The sequence below is a fragment of the Chlorocebus sabaeus genome, chromosome 10 (assembly GCF_047675955.1).
Source record: "Chlorocebus sabaeus isolate Y175 chromosome 10, mChlSab1.0.hap1, whole genome shotgun sequence".
Classification (NCBI taxonomy): domain Eukaryota; kingdom Metazoa; phylum Chordata; class Mammalia; order Primates; family Cercopithecidae; genus Chlorocebus; species Chlorocebus sabaeus.
This window is the reverse complement of record NC_132913.1, coordinates 39,879,574-39,897,651: the sequence shown is the minus strand read 5'-3', so window position 1 is coordinate 39,897,651 and position 18,078 is coordinate 39,879,574. Positions and strand designations below refer to the sequence as shown.

Below are 18,078 nucleotides of genomic sequence, written 5' to 3'. Positions count from 1 at the left end.
ATGGTGAAACCCCATCTCTACTAAAAATACAAAAATTAGCCAGGTTATTCAGGAGGCTGAGGCATGAGAATCGCTTGAACCCAGGAAGCAGGGATTGCAGTGAGCCAAGACTGCACCACTGCACTCCAGCCTGGGTGACAAAGTGAAACCCTGTCTCAAAAAAAAGGAAGGAAATTGAGGTCAACAATTCTTGCTGTATCACTAGACCATTCCTATACAAAAGGGAAAACAAAACTGCCTGGTTCCTCAGGTCCATTTCTTTTCCTTTTTTAGACATAGGGTCTCACCCTGCCACCCAAGCTGGAGTGCAGTGGTGCAGTCACAGCTTGTTGCAGCCTGGAAATCCTAGACTCAAATAATCCCCCTACTCAGCTTCCCAAGCAGTTGGGACCACAGGCACATACCACCACACCTGGCTAATTTTTTAGTTTTTTGTATACCTGGGGTCTCACTATGTTGCCTAGGCTGGTCTTGAACTCCTAGCCTCAAGTGATCCTCCACCTCAGCCTCCCAAAGTGCTGGAATTACAGGTGTGAGCCACCAGCCTTTTCAAGACCATTTCTGATTTTCACATCAAGTTTCTGTTTCTTAACTGAAGAACTTCAGGGAACTGGCTAACCACTTCTGCGAGGGAGTAAGAAAAAGGGAAACTTTAAACCTCCTTCTCCTAAGAACTAAAAGCGGAACTTCTAAAGCCACAAACACTTCAAGCAGAATTTAGCAGCTTCAGGAGGAAGTCTCTGGTGTCCATTTCCTCATTGTTTTTTTTTTATGCTCTGAGCACTGACTCATCACTGTACAGTCTTGGCTTGACTTTCCCTGCCCAGATGGGGTCCCCAGAGCAACCAAGAATGCAAATTGCCCAATAGTCCAGAGGAAGGATGTAATGAGACTTGACGCAGACGAAGCTCAAAAGCAGAGGAAAGCTGCAGCAAGGCTGCAAGAGGTTATCTGACTCCCGTACTAAAAGGCTGCTAGCAGAAGATGGCCTGAGGTCCCAGGAGCCCTGCAAGAATCCAGCATCTCTGGCAGAATACATCACTCAGCTCAGTTCCCTTTAACTGGCACTACAGTAGTCGACTGCATGGAGCTCTAGGCATTCTTTAGCTGCTATGGAAGCGTAGCTTTGAGGGTAGGCAATATAAGAAGTCAATATAAGAAGTCAATTCTTATATTAGAGCCAAAGGTTACAGCTATACTCACATCCAAGTATTCATCCAGGCCTAATTTGGTAAATTCATACTGCAGGTGAACTCTGAAATTCATATCTTCTACTGAATGGACTACAATATTAATAAACTGCATAGAAGCCACCTGAAATGAAATTGGCAAGGGGTTAGATGGGCTCCAAACTTTTTTCTCAGTTTAACTGCAGACGCGTGCTTTCGATTTCACAAAAGAGGCTCACTTACCGATTTCCTTTTCCTTCATTTCATTGGTTCTTTAAAAATATTTTATAATTATTTTTAAATTCAAAAGTCACAGAGGTACCACAATAAGATACCACTACACAACCACTAAGATGGCTATCATAAAAAAAAAAGATACAGTAACAAGAATTGGAAAGGATGTGGAGAAATTAAAACCCTCGTCCATTGCTGGTGGTAATGGAAAAAAGGGTGGCCACTTTAAAAAGTATGACTTTTACTCAAAATGATAAACACAGCATTATCATATGACCCAGCAATTCCGCTTCTAGATATACAGTTAAGAGAAATGAAAATATATGTCCACATAAAAATCTGTACACAGATGTTCATAATAACATCACTAATAACAACCAAAAAGTAGGAAGAACCCAATGTCCATTAACTGATAAACAAAATGTGGTATATCCATACAATGGAATATTATGAAACAATAAAAAGCAATCAAGTACTAACACGTTACAACGTAAACTTGAAAACATGTTAAATGATAAAAACCAGTTACAGAAGACCACATGTTGTAGGATTCCATTTATATAAAAAATCCAAAACAGACTAAACTATTGAGATAGAAAGCAGGTTAGTGGTTGCCTAGGGCTGAGGGTGGGATAAAGGGGAGTGACTGCCAATGGGTACAGGACTTTTTTTTTGAGGGGGTGACACTATGTCCTAAATTAGATTGTGGTAAGGGTTGTACAACCCTGTGAATAGCCTAAATAGGCACTGGATTATAAATAAATTGGGTGAATCTGATGATATGTTAATTATATCTCAGTAAAAGTCATATAGGTATATAAAATAAACTGTGTAAATTACTATAGGTTTGTTGTACAAAATGTGAATATTACAAAGAACATTTTTTTTAAGAAGAACATTTAAATCACCTACAATCTCACCACAAGGTAACCACATCTAAAATTCCCTGTGAGTTCTTCCGTATCAACGGGATAGGAACAGATCCTTGACCCATCTTTACATATAATCAACCAGTCTGCATTCCCTACAAGCCTGGAATTTACTGCTTTCTCCCCACAACTGCACCAGTGGCTCTGAGACCTGCCAAAGAGAAAACCAGTCCCCGGTTTGGTAAATAAAAGGACAGCATTCAACAGATCTATGTTGCTTTCCACAGTGACAATCAGTCTATTTATGGTGGAAACATCTTACTAATGCTTTCCCTCCATGGCTGTCACCCAGCAGAGTCTCCGGCAAGGAGGGAACATGATTGAGGGATGCAGAGTCACACTTATTCTGAGAACCACCTTACTCCTCATCTCTCTCCAAACCTAATTTCCTTTATGTTTACAATTTTTTTTTATCGAGTTAGATTATTCTTTGAAGATATGGTATACATTGGATATCTTTGGAAGATGTGTAACCTCTCTAGCTTACAAAAGGACTCTACTGCAATTTACTAAAAAAAAAAAAAAAATCACTTCGGGTTCTATCACTAAATGAGCTTTAAAAAATATATCTTTACAAAGGCATGTACAAAATACAAACTAGAAAAATATTTTTTAAAGAAACAAAAGTTTTTGTTTTCTTTTGTCCACAAAAAAATACAGAAAAAGGATAAAAATGTCTTATATACTATATTAGAAAAATTTATATTATATGTTATGAGGAATATCTTGTTTCAGAGGTTGTGCAACCTAATTGTGTTCTCAAGGCAGTTTATCAAAAGCCTCATTTTCTGGAGAGAAAATATGGCTGGATTCTGACATCTTTCCATTTCTCTTTGGAAAACAGGTCTAAACGATCTACTGGGTTTTATGATATGCCTAAGAGGTATATCATGACAGTGACGCATGAATCTAGCACATAGAACTTGTGTAATAGCAGCCTCTAAATAAGGTACCTCAATGCATGTATATGTGAATAAATGAACGGACAGAAAATAGAACCTAGTTTGTGTATGGATAGTGCAGGTGTTTTAAAGGGCTTTATATAATTGTAGTTTCAGCAGAAACTCAAATGGCAAGGAGGTCTGGCAGGTATCATAAATGAGCAGGCTGGGCTGTGTCACACAACAGGGAACGGTGCGGACTGTGACAAACTAGAGAGGACATCTTTGGACTAAAGCAATAGGGGCTGCTTGGCTCCAGCAGCTGACTCTCTGCAGGAACAGGGGCCCAGTGTTCTCAGACATTTTCAGTTTCCAAGAAAATCAGATGTGTATCTTTATGCATCATACTCAAATTGTTGAAGTAGGGTCATCACTGTCACACTGAACTGACAAGCCTGTAGGTTGGCTTTAGCATGAGAGCCTCCAGTTTGCAACCTCACTCTAACAGAATGAATAAGTTCCCCTAAAACGGCACAAGAAAGAAACTGACATCATGAGACAAGGCACCAATCTCTCTACATATTTATCACCAGGGCCAGCATTAGCCTTAACTTCTCTAAAAAATCCTAATAACAAGATTTTAAAAGTCAATGTAAAAGTGTCCCTTGTTTCATGTATGTGTGTGTACATATACGTGTATCTATAAAGTGTGTGTGTATACACACACGCACGCACACACTTTGAAAAGCAAATAACATGCTTTATGCAACAGAAAATCTTCTCTATAAAGGATTTCATCTTTCTCACTGATTTTGGAAGGGGATGAGGGCTAAGAAGTGTATAAAACTTGAGGACTCCAAACATTTTTTTCACAAAAAGGGTTAGAAATCGGCAAAGCTATGTTTCATGTTTTATAATCACTGAAGCAATTCAAATGAAAACTTCACTTGGCATCCTAAGCATAGGCTCTGCAAGGTAAGAAGTGATTGGTACGTCTGCTTCAGGTTAGAAGTGATCTGGGAAATTACACCCCAGTTAGGATCTCCTGGGTCTAGAATTTCCCTAGGGCAACTGAAGTGGGTCAGCACCTACAGATCTGGGTGCACTCAAGGGTAAAACTTCTGGAGAAATTCACTGTGGCAGATTCTATCTTCCTTCCAGATTAAGATTTACGTGTATGAATGCAGAAGTGCTGCAACTCACTTTGATGTTCTTCTTACCCGAGAATGGCAGGACTGCTGTGGAACCACATGTTTTGTTACGTCACCTAACCTGCCAAGGAGAGCCCCAGTATGATTAAACCCTCACAGAGCTACCACAGCAGGAAGAGATCAGAGAGGAAAAAAATCACTGCTGCATATTCATTTTGGAGATACATACAGTCAACTCTACAAACCAAAGCACTTTAATTTTTAAGAATATAGTCTGGAGAAGGGCACTGGCAGGGGCCTGCAAAAATAAAAAAGGTCAAGATTGCTTCTACCCTAAGGATTCTTATGCAGCATCATCAACAATTAAACAATGGCAGCATTTGCACCAGGCATGGCTGTTTCCAACTGCATGACTTCCCCTTTATTTGCTGTAATTAGTACTTTAGTCTTTACTATACTGTGTATGTAAGGAATAAAATTGGAAATCAAAGAGAAAATACAGATTAAGAGGGACATTCTAGATTGGATCTACAGCATATTAAATGCAATTCCCTGTCCTTTGTAATATAAATACGCGCGCGCGCGTGTGTGTGTGTGTGTGTGTGTTTAGGAAAAAAGTGCTGAAATTGAGTTTGCTTTATTGAATACTGAAATAACTCACCATAAAATCTATGTTATTGTCTTCATTCCTGAAATGTTCCATCAACTTCTCAAAGCGCTGTTTTTCTCCGCAAACCTGAAACACACATTTTCATTGTGCATGTGACTTTCTGAACATAAACATTCCAAAATTAGATGCAGAAATTTCAGCTTAATAATGATTTCCAGAATATCTATCTTCTTCTCTCTCATAAACTATTTACTTCCCTTCTAAGCTAGTAACTCACAAACAGCCATATGAGCTGGAACCAAAAGCTGATCTTGGTTTCTTTTCCATATTCTCTTGATATTTTGAAATCCACATCAAATGTGTTTTTCTTTCATTGGTTGTCTTTGTAGTCTCACCAATTTTTTAGCATGAATTCAGAATCCAAGAATGTAGTTCACAGTAAAAAAAAAAAAAAAAAAAATGACCCTAGTTTTCCTTTTGTAAAAAGGAAAAAAGACATGCAAAAATATATGAGTATTTAAATTCTTTAAAAGACACATTTAAAATGTTCATATTATACCTAACTGAATCAGAAAATCTCAGTGCATAAACTACAACACAGAAAGAGATACTATGGAAGCTATTAACCCATGTAAGGTGAGTATAGAGATCTGCAGTAATTGGTGAAGTAGCATCCCAGAATCCTGAAACACATGCATTCAGCTCAGTTAATGTTTCCATTGATCAGATAAAACAAACATAAAATACTGGCAACTCCAGGACCCAAAGGTATTTGCATATACATGAAATAAAATACATGGAGCTAAAAAAAAAAAAAGGTCAAAAAAGATTTCTATCAAGTGACTCTTTTTTTTAATTTTGGAGACAGGGTCTCACCCTGTCACACAAGCTGGAATGTGGTGGCATGATGATTACATCATTACAGCCTCAGTCTCCTGGGCTCAGGCAATCCTCCTGCCTCAGCCTCTCAAGTAGCTGGGTACAAGCATGCACCACCACGCCCAGCTCTGGAGACTTATTTTTAAAGTCAGAGGACACACTTTCATTCTGTCAATGTCCTTGGTTGACTTTTTTGGGGCAAAGTCCTATACCCACTGGTTTATTCATTTTACCTTCAGAAAATACTTCTCCAAACCACTCCTGACTGTTTGCTGCATTAGTAAGACACAGTCCCTTGGTTAACATTTTGCTAATTTAATCCAGGTTTCACATGCTAAACTGCAAATTTTCTGATTCCATTTGTGATCTCAGGGATAACTCAGGTCAATCCTCAAAAATTCTTGTAAAATGTTATTTCATAATGCAGCCATTTAATTCAGTCACGTGAAACTCCATGTGAATATATATATTTTTTGGTGAAGAGAAAGTCCCATGAAGGCAGGAATTCTGTTTTGTTCACTACATAGCACCTATATCAATGCTCGGCACATTGTAAGTTCCTAATCATGTTTGTTAAATTGCACCCAATAGAAGATAAATGAGTAATTATGTTAAAATGCACTTCACAAAAGGATGGATGACTTCCTGTTCTCCATGATGAAGCATTCAACCATGGTAGACAGGCACCACCGGGGGTAAATCCTCAGTGGTGGCCGTCTCTAAACCATAGGCTGGGGACGTTAAAGTGAACAGCCTTCAGCCTCTGAGGGCCTCCTAGTCTCAAAGCAGTATTTCCAACAGATTCAGACCACCATTTACTGCATTTTCATGACAACTCTCCGTGAAAATTTATTTATACCTGCCTTAACAAAAAATAATTTCAGAATGCAGAGGGACAGTGCATGGAAGGCAGAGTCTAAAGCAAAGTCTTTAAAATTGGCCTGGCACGGTGGCTCATGCCTATAATCCCAGGACTTTGAGAAGCTGGAGCAGGAGGATCTCTTGAGCCCCAGAATTCAAGACCGGCCTGGGCAAAATCATGAAACCACGTCTCTACTAAAAATAAAAATTTAAAAATGAGCCAGGTGTGGTGGCAAGCACCTGTAGTCCCAGCTACTCAGGAGGCTGAGGTGGGAGGATACTTTGAGCCCATGAGGTCAAGGCTGCAGTGAGCCGTGATCATGCCACACACCAGCCTGAGCAACAGAGCCAGACCCTGTCTTAAAAATACACACACACACACGTCCAATCCCACACTGGAGAGTCTGATTCAACAGGACCAGGCGGTGCTGGGGGGACATGGGTATGAATAATTTTAAAAGCGCCACGGATCATTCTGATGCTCCACAATGGCTGAGAACCAGAGATTTAAGGGGTTACCATGTTCTGCCTCCATCCTCAGCTGACCCCTCTAGACAATATACAGCTATTTCCTAGAAATGAAAGGTTTGTTGAAGGGGGTGAGGCAGTACAAGCCCAGCTCCCTAGACTATGACATCAGCCACATTATGCCCAAAGAGACAAGCATCCCTTGCGTGCAAAAAGGGACCCGTGGGTAAAAAACCCTGAGGTTTTACATACAAAAGGTCAGAACTACAATGTGAATTTTCTTTAGCAGAAACCCCAATAAAGGCTGGGCACAGTGGCTCTCACCTGTAATCCCAGCACTTTGGGAGGATGCGGCAGGCAGATAACCTGAGGTCAAGAGTTCGAGACCAGACTGGCCAATATGGTGAAACCCTGTCTCTACTAAAAATACAAAAATTAGCCAGGAGTGGTGGCACGCACCTGTAATACCAACTACTTGGGAGGCTGAGGCAGGAGAATTGCTTGGACCCGGAGGCAAAGGTTGCAGTGAGCCAGTGAACTGCACTGCACTCCAGTCTGGGTGACAAAGCGAGACTCTGTCTCACAAAAACCAGTTTACTTCAGTCTTGTGGGTAATTGGTAGTGCCAGTAAGAGAAGAGGAAAAGAGGCGATCCTGAATTTGGGGAGAGCTACCAGCTCTCCTGAGAAGCAGACCGTAACTAATGTTTGGTTGAGGGACTAGGCACACACTAAACTAAATGAGGCAATACCTGTTCATGAACAGTGGCAACAAAAACAATTCCTAGGGAGGCAAAGCTCTTCAAAGAATGTTAGAAAGCAGAAAAATACCTTGAATAATCTGATGCTCTCAATTTATGAATTAGACCTACCCAGAGATTAAACCTCTCTAACCTCATGAAACGTTGAGAGAGTGCCAGAACCAAGGCTAGAACTAGGTCCCCGATGGCCAGCCTGAGGTTCCTTTTCCCACGTAGGCCAGAATGCCCATATAAACAGATTCCACTAAAGAAGTCAGTTAAGGCATTCCAGCACTATCTGAGACACACAGAGATGAAAAATGTTATCACTGAAAGACACAATCATTATACCATGCATACTTTGACATCCCTGCACCAGAAGCTTCCATGGAACCTCTAAAAATGATAGATTCCTACAATCTATATTGAGACGTACTGAATAAGAATCTCTCCAGATGGGCCTAGAAATCTGTGAATACTCGTGGTTGCTGGACCAGCATCTGGGAACCAATGGTTCATATAGTATCAGACTAGCTGATTAAACCCTCAGCCTTTCTGACTACCAATTATAAACTGATTTACTAGATCACTAAATCTCCAGCTCATTCAGCTTCTAACTGAGCAACACAAACAGTTACTGTAACTGGGTATCATAGGAATGCCACAAGAACTGACGCACTGCCCCTGCATAAATGCAATGAATAATGAGGTAACCCAAAAATAATCAGGGGGTGCATGTTGGGTCTTAGAAAAAATAGGTTTTTAAATGGCTGGAAAAGCACATGTGGACAGCAACAAAATACTCATAGCCTGTTACTTCAAAAGATGGCATCAAATATAGAACAAGTAACACTAGATTTCACGGTGAATAAGGATCTCAAAAACCACAGCACTAGCCTGGCAGATAGACCTGAAGTAGATGTTAAGAAGAGCCTTGAATATATGTGTTTCTTTAGAGATCCCTCATTCTGTCACAACAGACAAATCCCTGCTGAGAACATGTGCGTTACAAAACAGATAAGTACCTTTAATCTTAAAAAAAAAAACAAAAAACCAGACTTAAATATCTTCCTATTTATAGCTGCTATGAGCTTGGTGAAAATAATCCAAATGCACAAAATGACATTACCAAAACAAATTCCGGCTTTGGGAAACCTTGAAAGCAACAGAGTGACCACTCTCCACGGTAAGGACTAGAAGGACGCCTACTACCACAGCTCCACCAGGCCCAGGACTGCTTTGCTGCCAATCTCAACTAATGAACTCAGGGTTGTGTTTCCTGACATGTTCCACAGGCACAGCATGGATTCCAGAGTCCCCCTTTGTTTCTAAGGAAGGAAAGGAAGCATGCAGGCCAGATTCACATTTGTTTCTCCATTACTTTAGCAGTCATTAAACAAGTGTACACTACAATCCCACAGGAAACAGGAAGATATGTTTGGGGAAGGTTGGTAAAAGTTGTGTCCCACATCAAAGGAAAGTCGTCTTCGTTCATACTGCTCACATCTGGAGCACCCCCACACACTGGGTGAAACAGGACCATCACAGTGGACCATGCTCTCTCCTTTGTGGTGGCCTCTTTAGAAAATCGGTGAGGATGAAAGGAACGAGACACTAATTTTCAGAATCCATGCATTGGCCTGCATGGGAATGAACTCAAGGGCTTCATCAAAATGTTTACAAGAGCCAGGAGCATATTTGCACATGTACATCATTACACATTCTATATGGGTGCATACCACTTCCATCTGCCCACAAGGGCCAGATAATACACGGTACAAAAACTTTTTAATAAAAAAGCTATATTCTTGCAATTGAAACATGTCATTCTTGACTTTTATATTCACTGGTATATCTCATTCTCCCACCAGCTTTGATACCAATTTCCAAATCAATAGCATGTACTCTTTTAAGTGGGATGGGGAGAAAGTTTAAGACCCACAGAAAAACTGAGCCAAGTAGAGTGGCAAGGAGCCCTTTTGTGCACTGGACTGGCCTATCAGAAATCAGACCACTACTGCTAGCAGCTGGGGCTACCAGAAATTAAGTAAACCAGCAGACAAATAAAAGTATATGCCCTGGCAAAGTACGTACCCTACTGAAAATCAAGAGGCATCTTCATTATAAATCATCTATAAACTGGTTGCATGTGAATAAATTCATGATTCCAGTTAATGCTGTGTGAAGTAAAAATGATCAGGCTCCAATTCTGGACCACAGAATTCCTTCTGCTAACACAGCCACCTATCTGCCCATCCCTATGGGGTCCTGCCTGATACAACTGCCTCTCTTTGTAACTTCAAGCTCTAACGCTGATGGGGGTAAAGGGCTATAAGGGTAGAAATGGGACTATGTGGCATATTAGACGAGATTGCAAAACCTGGGTTATAAGTCACATTTCAGCCACTACCCTGTTGTTAACTTGGACCACTCAGCAAACATCCCTGGACTTCAGTTTTCACACCCATCAAGTTGAGAGCCTTAGGCTGGCCACGGTGGCTCACAACTGTACTCCCAGCACTTTGGGAGGCCAAAGCAGGTGGATCACCTGAGGTCAGGAGTTTGAGACCAGCCTGGCCAACATAGCAAAACCCCGTTTCTACTAGAAATACAAAAATTAATCAGGCATGGTAGTGGGCACCTGTAATCCCAGCTATTATGAAAGCTGAGACGGGAGAATCACTTGAACCTGGGAGGTGGAGGTTCTAGTGAGCCAAGGTCACACCACTGCACTCTAGCCTGGGTAACAGAGTGAGACTCCATGTCCCCCCCCAAAAAAAAAAAAAAAAGAGGGCCTTAGATGATACTGCTGGTTTGCAAGCCATACTTTAAGAAAGCAATCGGCCGGCGTGGTGGCTCATGCCTGTAATCCCAGCACTTTGGGAGGTCGAGGTGGGCAGATCACCTGAGATCAGAAGTTCGAGACCAGCCCGGTCAACGTAGTGAAAACCCGTCTCTACCAAAAATGCAAAAATTAGCTGGGCGTGGTGGCGGGCACCTGGCTTGAACCCAGGAGATGGAGGTTGCAGTTAGCTGACATCGCGCCACTGCAATCCAGCCTAGGCGACAGAGCAAGACTCCATCTCAAAAATAAATAAATAAATAAAAATAAAGGAGAAGAAACTATATGGGTTACAGAGCTTGGGAGTAAGGGGGAATTCCAAGTCAGGGGCTTGGCAGAGAAAGGGAAAGCCTAAGCAAGGTTCTTGAGAATTCTACCCTCACTATCCAGATCTTCTTTCTTATACTTACCTAGTGGTCTGATAAGATTGCCTTTGAGGGGAAAAAAAAAAAAGGTTTCATTGCAAATAAAAAATTTGAAAAAAAATCTCTCCCTCAGTATTTCTTGAACGTTTAAAATTCTCATTTAGCATGGCAAAAGAACATGATATTGCCAAGCTGACTGGCATGGAAGCTCCACAGAAACAAATTCAGAGGGATGCACTTGGCTGTGCCGGCCCTGAGTACCAAACATAAAGGTCAAACCACTCTCTTGCCCCATGTGGTTCACTCCTGGTTGTGAAGCTGGGAAATCCCACACCCTGCAGAGATAACGTGGGCCACAACCAGGACAAGCAAGATTCATTTTCACATAAAGGAGAACTGAAGCAAAAGCACAACTTCTGCCAAAAAAACTCCAACTATGTTCTCCAACATCTGTGAAGGACATTTGTGAACAGTGTCCCAAACCATTTGGATTAATCTGGGGCCCTGGATGCAAAGGTGGCTATAGTTTAAAGCATCTCAAAGGGTGGGCAGCCATTAGGGGATGCTTTCCCTAAAGGTTAATAGTGGAGACGAGATGGTTTTACAAAAACCTTGGGTATTAGCTTGCCAGCCAGATGTTGAAGTGAACACTTGCCGTCCTTCAGCCGCCTCTCCGTCCCTCTTCAAGGTCAGTAACAGTCTCTGGCTTTCCCCAGCAACAGCTCCCAGGAAAGCAAGCAAAGTCTGTAGCCAAACTGAGGACTGACTCTTATGAGATGGCTATAAAATATGCTTCTGGGTTAGTTATATAAAAATTAAAGGCCCTTTGCTTAAGTGTTTCCTTCTTGCCCTGTTGCCTGGCGCCTGCCTCAATACTTTCTTTTTCTCTTCTTACAATAGGCCCCTGTGATCTGCAAGGCTCCCTGCAGGAAGGCACCGTTTTAGAGGCACACACTCTATTATGACTGATTAGACAACCCTTCTTGGGGCCTGCCTGAGAACAAAAGTTCCGTTTTCTTTTCAGGGCCTCATGAAGTAAACAGTCATTTCACAGTTAGTCCTAGGTGAAAACCATCTTTTACCATCTACTGAGTGCACCAGCAGTCTGAGGGTTATTGACGCCATAATGGCCCAATGAAACCACTTTTCTGGGGTGTTCTGTGGTTGTCAATGGTCTGTTATTGTTGTCTCGTGAAGTGATTGGACATTTCATACACATACACCAAGTGGCAGCCGTGACAGAAGCAGATCACTCCAAGCGCCTGCTGGCTCTCACGTCTCCTTGAGATTTAACTGTGGATGTGTTCATCCGGCTGAAATGCTCTGAAACTGAACAACCTTATCTCACTCTGCTAAAACAAAAACTAATGAAAGCTAAGCAACTAAATGTATTCTATAACCTAGTCAACCCTTCTCCTTCATAAATACAACATTTATATCAACCCTGGACCAGGAGATGACTATGAGCCTGAGGTTTCATCCACATAATGCTAAACACCCTTGTGAAAACTTCAGTAACTTTTCCAGATGTTTCCAAATATCCAGATGTTTGGCAGGAGGCACACAGAGCAGCCAGATGACTGTCTTACTTTTCACACCCATATTTTGTGTACTGAACAAAGAATCCAAAGATAGAAGCAAAAGGATAGTAAAATCCCCGAAGGACGACTCATTGACACATCACCCCTTAAACTACTCCTCTAAAAACAAAAAGATGACCTTCAATAAATTCTAGAGAGTAAAACTCCTCCTTACAATAGGTCATAAATAATCTATTTCCAAAATATGCTTCAAGTCCAGCCTGAACCTCTCTAGCTTCAATGCAAGACTCGTATCTCCTGGTCATTATGAAGAACACACAGAGTCTTTCAAGGCTACTTGTAATGGTTAACTTTATGCGTCAACTTGAGACGGTGAAGTGATGCCCAGAGAGCTGGTGAAATATTTCTGGGTGTGTCTGTGAGGGTGAGTAAGGCAGATCTCCCTCTCCAATGTGGCTGGGCATCTCCAGTCCACTGAGGGCCCAAATAGAACAAAAAGAATTTGGAGGAAGGGTGAATTCTCTCTCATCTTGAGCTGGGACATCCATCTTCATCTCCTGCCCTTGGACATTGGAGCTCTTGGTTCTCAGGCTTTCAGACTCCGTAACTTACACCACTGGATCTTACTTCTCAGGCCTTCAGACTCCGTAACTTACACCACTGGATCTTACTTCTCAGGCCTTCAGACTCCATAACTTACACCACTGGATCTTACTTCTCAGGCCTTCAGACTCGAGCTGAATGACACCCTAGCTTTCCTGGATTTCCAGCTTGCAGATGCATATCATGGAACTTCTCTACCTCCATAACCGCGTGAGCAATTCCCATAGTGTTTCCTCTTGTATCTACAGATATATCTACAGATGTCCTGTTGGTTCTGTTTCTCTGGAGAGCCTTGACTAATACACTTCCATTTCTACTGGAAAGCCAAAATGCCTTCCATTTCTTCAACAAAGAATGATATTTACTGATTGACTGATTGAGACAGAATCTCGCTCTGTCGCCCAGGCTGGAGTGCAGTGGCGCAATCTTGGCTCACTGCAACCTCCACCTCTCAGGTTCAAGCAGTTCTCCTGCCTCAGCGTCCTGAGTAGCTGGAATTAAAGGTACATGCCACCAGGCCTGGCTAATTTTTGTATTTTTAATAGAAATGGGGTTTCGCCATGTTGGCCAGGCTGGTCTCGAACTCCTGGCCTCAAGTGATCCGCCCACCTCAGCCTCCCAAAGTGCTGGGATGACAGACAGGAGCCACCACACCCAGCCTGAGAATGGTATTTAAATAGCTACCTGAGGATTACATGACAAAGGCCTCCAGTCCTCTCTGGGATGACTTACCAGTCAGACTCCTCAAAGTAGAAGGAGCCTAACACTGTTCTTTATTTTCAATCATTTCTCTTCACAGTTTCATCCTTTGAGCATATCCAATTAGGTCAACTTAAGCAAGGGAAGGGACACAATGACTCTCTAGGGGTCATCACATGTTCTCTAAACCACAGCAAGGGCATGTCGCTAGAGCTGTCTAAAGCCTGTAGCAATTTCAGATCTGGGGGCCTGCCCAAGAGGCAGCTGTCAGCCCATGCTCTCTTCACATCTGAATCATTACAAATCTAATCAGTGCACGGTGTGCCATGAATGCAGAACCCTTGAAGACAAGGACTCTTGTTTAGATCAAATATCTCAGGCCAACAACAGGCAAATGCCTGCCGTTTGTCTATAGCTCACTTCTCTCATTTCCCATCCCTTCTACTTTCATCTTTGCTTTTCCCCAAGCTCACCCTAACACCCACGGTCACCTCTGGGTCTTAACCAGAAGGACTTTGCACTTAGCTAGTTGGAACCACTTCCACCCAGCCCACGATGACAGCAGACAATGGATTTGGGTACCAGTTCTTAAAGTGTGGTCCTTGAACACCAAGGGTACTTGAGGCCCTTTTATGAGGTTTGTGAGGGCAGCATTATTTGTATAATAAGATGTTACTTAATACTTTCACAGAGTTGGCAGTTGGCACTGGTGGCACAAAAGGAACAATGAGTGAATACTGCCAGTGCCATAGCATGCATCAAGGCAGTGCACCAACTTATACCAGTAATCCCTGTATTCATCAAAGCCATGCATTCTCAGTTTTTTTAAAAAAGCCAGCTTCACTTAAGAATATCACTGATGAAGCAGTAAAAGGTATTAATTTTATACATCTCAAGCCCTAGATACACATCTTCATGATACTCTAGATGATGAAATGGGGAGTCTGCATAAAGCATTTCTGCCACATATTGAAGTATGGCTGTCTTGAGGAAAAAGCATTTCTGTGATTATTTCAGTTGCAAGATGAACTAGCCACTCTTTATTCTTACTTGAAAGCATGACTGACAGATTCAGACTTATGCACTTGGCAGATATTTTCTTGAAAATGAACAAAGTACATCTTATAATTTAAAGATAACAGCTGACAATATTTGTTGTCAATGATACAAATTAAGCTTTCAAACACATGAAAACTGTACCCACCACCAAGCTGACTGCTTCCCAGTATTTAAAGAATTTTCTAATGAGACTGGAGGTAAAAACAATGCATGTGATTTGTTAAAATATTACATTAGAAAATGTGCCAATTACTAGAAGATCTAGATAACTCAGTGTACCATTATTTTCCAAATGATCACTGAATGCTGTTACAAATTTATAAATTCATTCAAGGTGCAATATAGGCAAATAGATTTTAATGCCAACGGTATGGAAAAAGTTCACTGATATGATTTCAGATTCTACTCTGTAACTAACCTTTAAGAAATTACTACTTGTCTAGTATTTGTATAGTATCAAAGAAGAATGTCCACTATTATCTGAAAATGCTGTTGACAGAATTCTTTTGCATCTACCTATCTGTGTGAAGCTAACTTTTCTTCATCTACTTCAACAAAAACAACAGCAGAAGTGACTAAATGCAGAAGCAGATCTGAGAATGCAGCTATCTTCTACGAGTCAATCTCCCTAAGTGCTGAGATGACAAATGTGAGCCACCATGCCTGGACTGAAATTTTGTTGTAATTTCTAATACAGAAAATATCAACACATAACCTACATAAGCAAAAGCTCTTTAGGGACCTCAGTGATTTTTAAGAGTATAAAAAGGGCTCTAGGGGCCAAAAGTTGGAAACTACTGGATTACAGAATAGCCTCTACTTCTATAAAGATGATGAATTCTTAAACCTAAAATCTAAAGAAGCAAATAAATGGGTAACCAATAGTAAAATTTATTGCAAGATTGTTTGGGAATCAACCCTACCATATAAAGAACAACTAAATGTATCATCTCTGCATAAATATGAAGCCACATCACACAGAGACCAATAGAGTATCTTCATATAGAAAGGAGCCCCCCACCATTTTCCAAGGTAGAAAAAAAAGACAGCCGGGCGCAGTGGCTCACGCCTGTAATTTCAGCACTTTGGGAGGCCGAGGTGGGCAGATCACTTGAGGTCAGGAGTTCAAGACCAGCCTGGCCAATATGGCAAAACCCCATCTCCACTAAAAATACAAAAATTAGCCAGGTGTGGTGGTGCGTGCCTGTAATCCCAGCCATTCTGGAGGCAGAGGCAGGAGAATCGCTTAAACCTGGGAGGCGGAGGTTGCAGTGAGCCGAGATGATGCCAATGCACTCCGGATGGAGCAGCAGAGAGACACTTCGTCTCAAAAAAAAACAAACAAAAAAAGACTTCCTTGCAGTTCTTCTGTTTAATAAGGCCAGGTACAATCCCTGGTACTTATCAGGTTGGATGGAAGCAGCTCCTAACTGTTCTCTGATTATCTCTGAGATGTACCCACTCTGTCACATGTAGACTCATTACAAGGCTAGAAGATATTCTTTTCCCAAAGCCAGGTGAATGTTAGATTTCAAGCAAGAATATGGGAAAGGGACAGAAAGAGATATCCTCCACATGGGAAAAAAAATACAGAACACACATTCCCCAAAGTTCAGAAATTCATACTGAATGAATCCACCCAAGTAAACAAATTTGTCTGGCACGCCTGACACCATAATATGAAACAATCATGGGCCGGACATGGTGGTTCATGCCTGTAATCTCAGCACTTTGGGAGGCCATGGCAGGCAGATCACTTGAGGTCAGGAGTTCAAGACCAGCCTGGCCAACACGGCAAAACCCTGTCTCTACTAAAAAATACAAAAATTAGCTAGGCGTGGTGGTGTGTCTGTAGTCTCGACTACTCAGGAGACTGAGGCACAAGAACTGCCTGAACTCGGAAGGCAGAGGTTGCGGTGAGCCGAGATTGTGCCACTGCACTCCAGCCTGGGTGATAAGAGCAAGACTCTGTCTCAAAAACAACAACAATCAATCAATCAATCATGAAAAAATACACAAGGAACAAAAAGATCATTATCTTTGACCAATGTGCTAAACATGTTCTTGACACATTCCACATAGAAAGCACCATTTACTAATTTTACACCTATTCCTGGAAAATAGTTGAAAATGAAAAATTCAGTGTTTGTCTTGGTGGTGAACCAGTAAATCTGGGATATCACATGTGTTGCTAGTACATTTATTGGCAGGGAAGGAGCCCTCATTTTCCACTGCCAAAACCAAACTGCCAAAACAACACAGAGCCTATGGCTCATGTTACCATGACTGGCCATTTCCACTCCCCTGTGACGCAGAGCTTGGGGGGAACATCTTGTCAGAGAGCTCAACTGCAAGATGAGGGGTGACTGACAGTGACTGTTGGACCATAAGTAGGAACCACTGGGCCATTTTCTTCTAGTGAGTGTGTTTCAGTCCATTGTGAATGAAAACCGAGTCTGACTATATATTCTTGGCAGACTGATATATAGAATTAAAGAGCTGGGCAGGAGCCACACACACCACTGTGTTGAAAGGAATAAAGAACGGCTGTTAAGCTGCAGTGGGCAGAACAGTTTGGGGTAGGACAGGGGAGCTGGGAAACAAAAAGCTTAAATCCAGACTCAAAAGCTCCATCTTTCAAAAGTTACACAAGCCAGGGATGCCTCCACGGTTGAGGTTGACAAGTCCTCAACCGTACCTCGTGTGGTGGTACTAACAGCATGGCCAGCACAGCCAGCTCACTCTCAGGCTAGGGAAACACCGAGGTCCTTTGACACATGGCAGATTTTTTAAACGAAACTTGAGCCAAGGGATTGATGCAGCCACCTTCCAGGTAGTCATAAAAGGGAACTTAGGACCAAAGTCACAACACTGTCTACAGTCATAGTGATCTCTTTTAGGGCTGTTGCTGTCCTGCCAACTGGCCTCAGATATGTCAGTTTTTGTTCTTGTTTGAAAATGAAAGCATCTATCATTTTATTATCTAGGTACCTTGTTTTCATATCTGCAGTCAAAGAAGCACTTCATCTATCTTAGAGGGAAGTATTTG

At 41.8% G+C, this 18,078-nt stretch overlaps 1 protein-coding gene across 1 annotated transcript in view; it reads right to left on the bottom strand.

Moving 5' to 3' along the window:
• Positions 1–18,078, bottom strand: part of FMNL2 (formin like 2) — a 314,952-nt gene that overhangs the window by 35,425 nt on the left and 261,449 nt on the right. Inside the window, 2 exon segments of the mRNA XM_007964975.3 lie at positions 1,204–1,314; positions 5,026–5,100. Of these exon segments, the coding sequence (XP_007963166.1) occupies positions 1,204–1,314; positions 5,026–5,100 (186 nt within the window).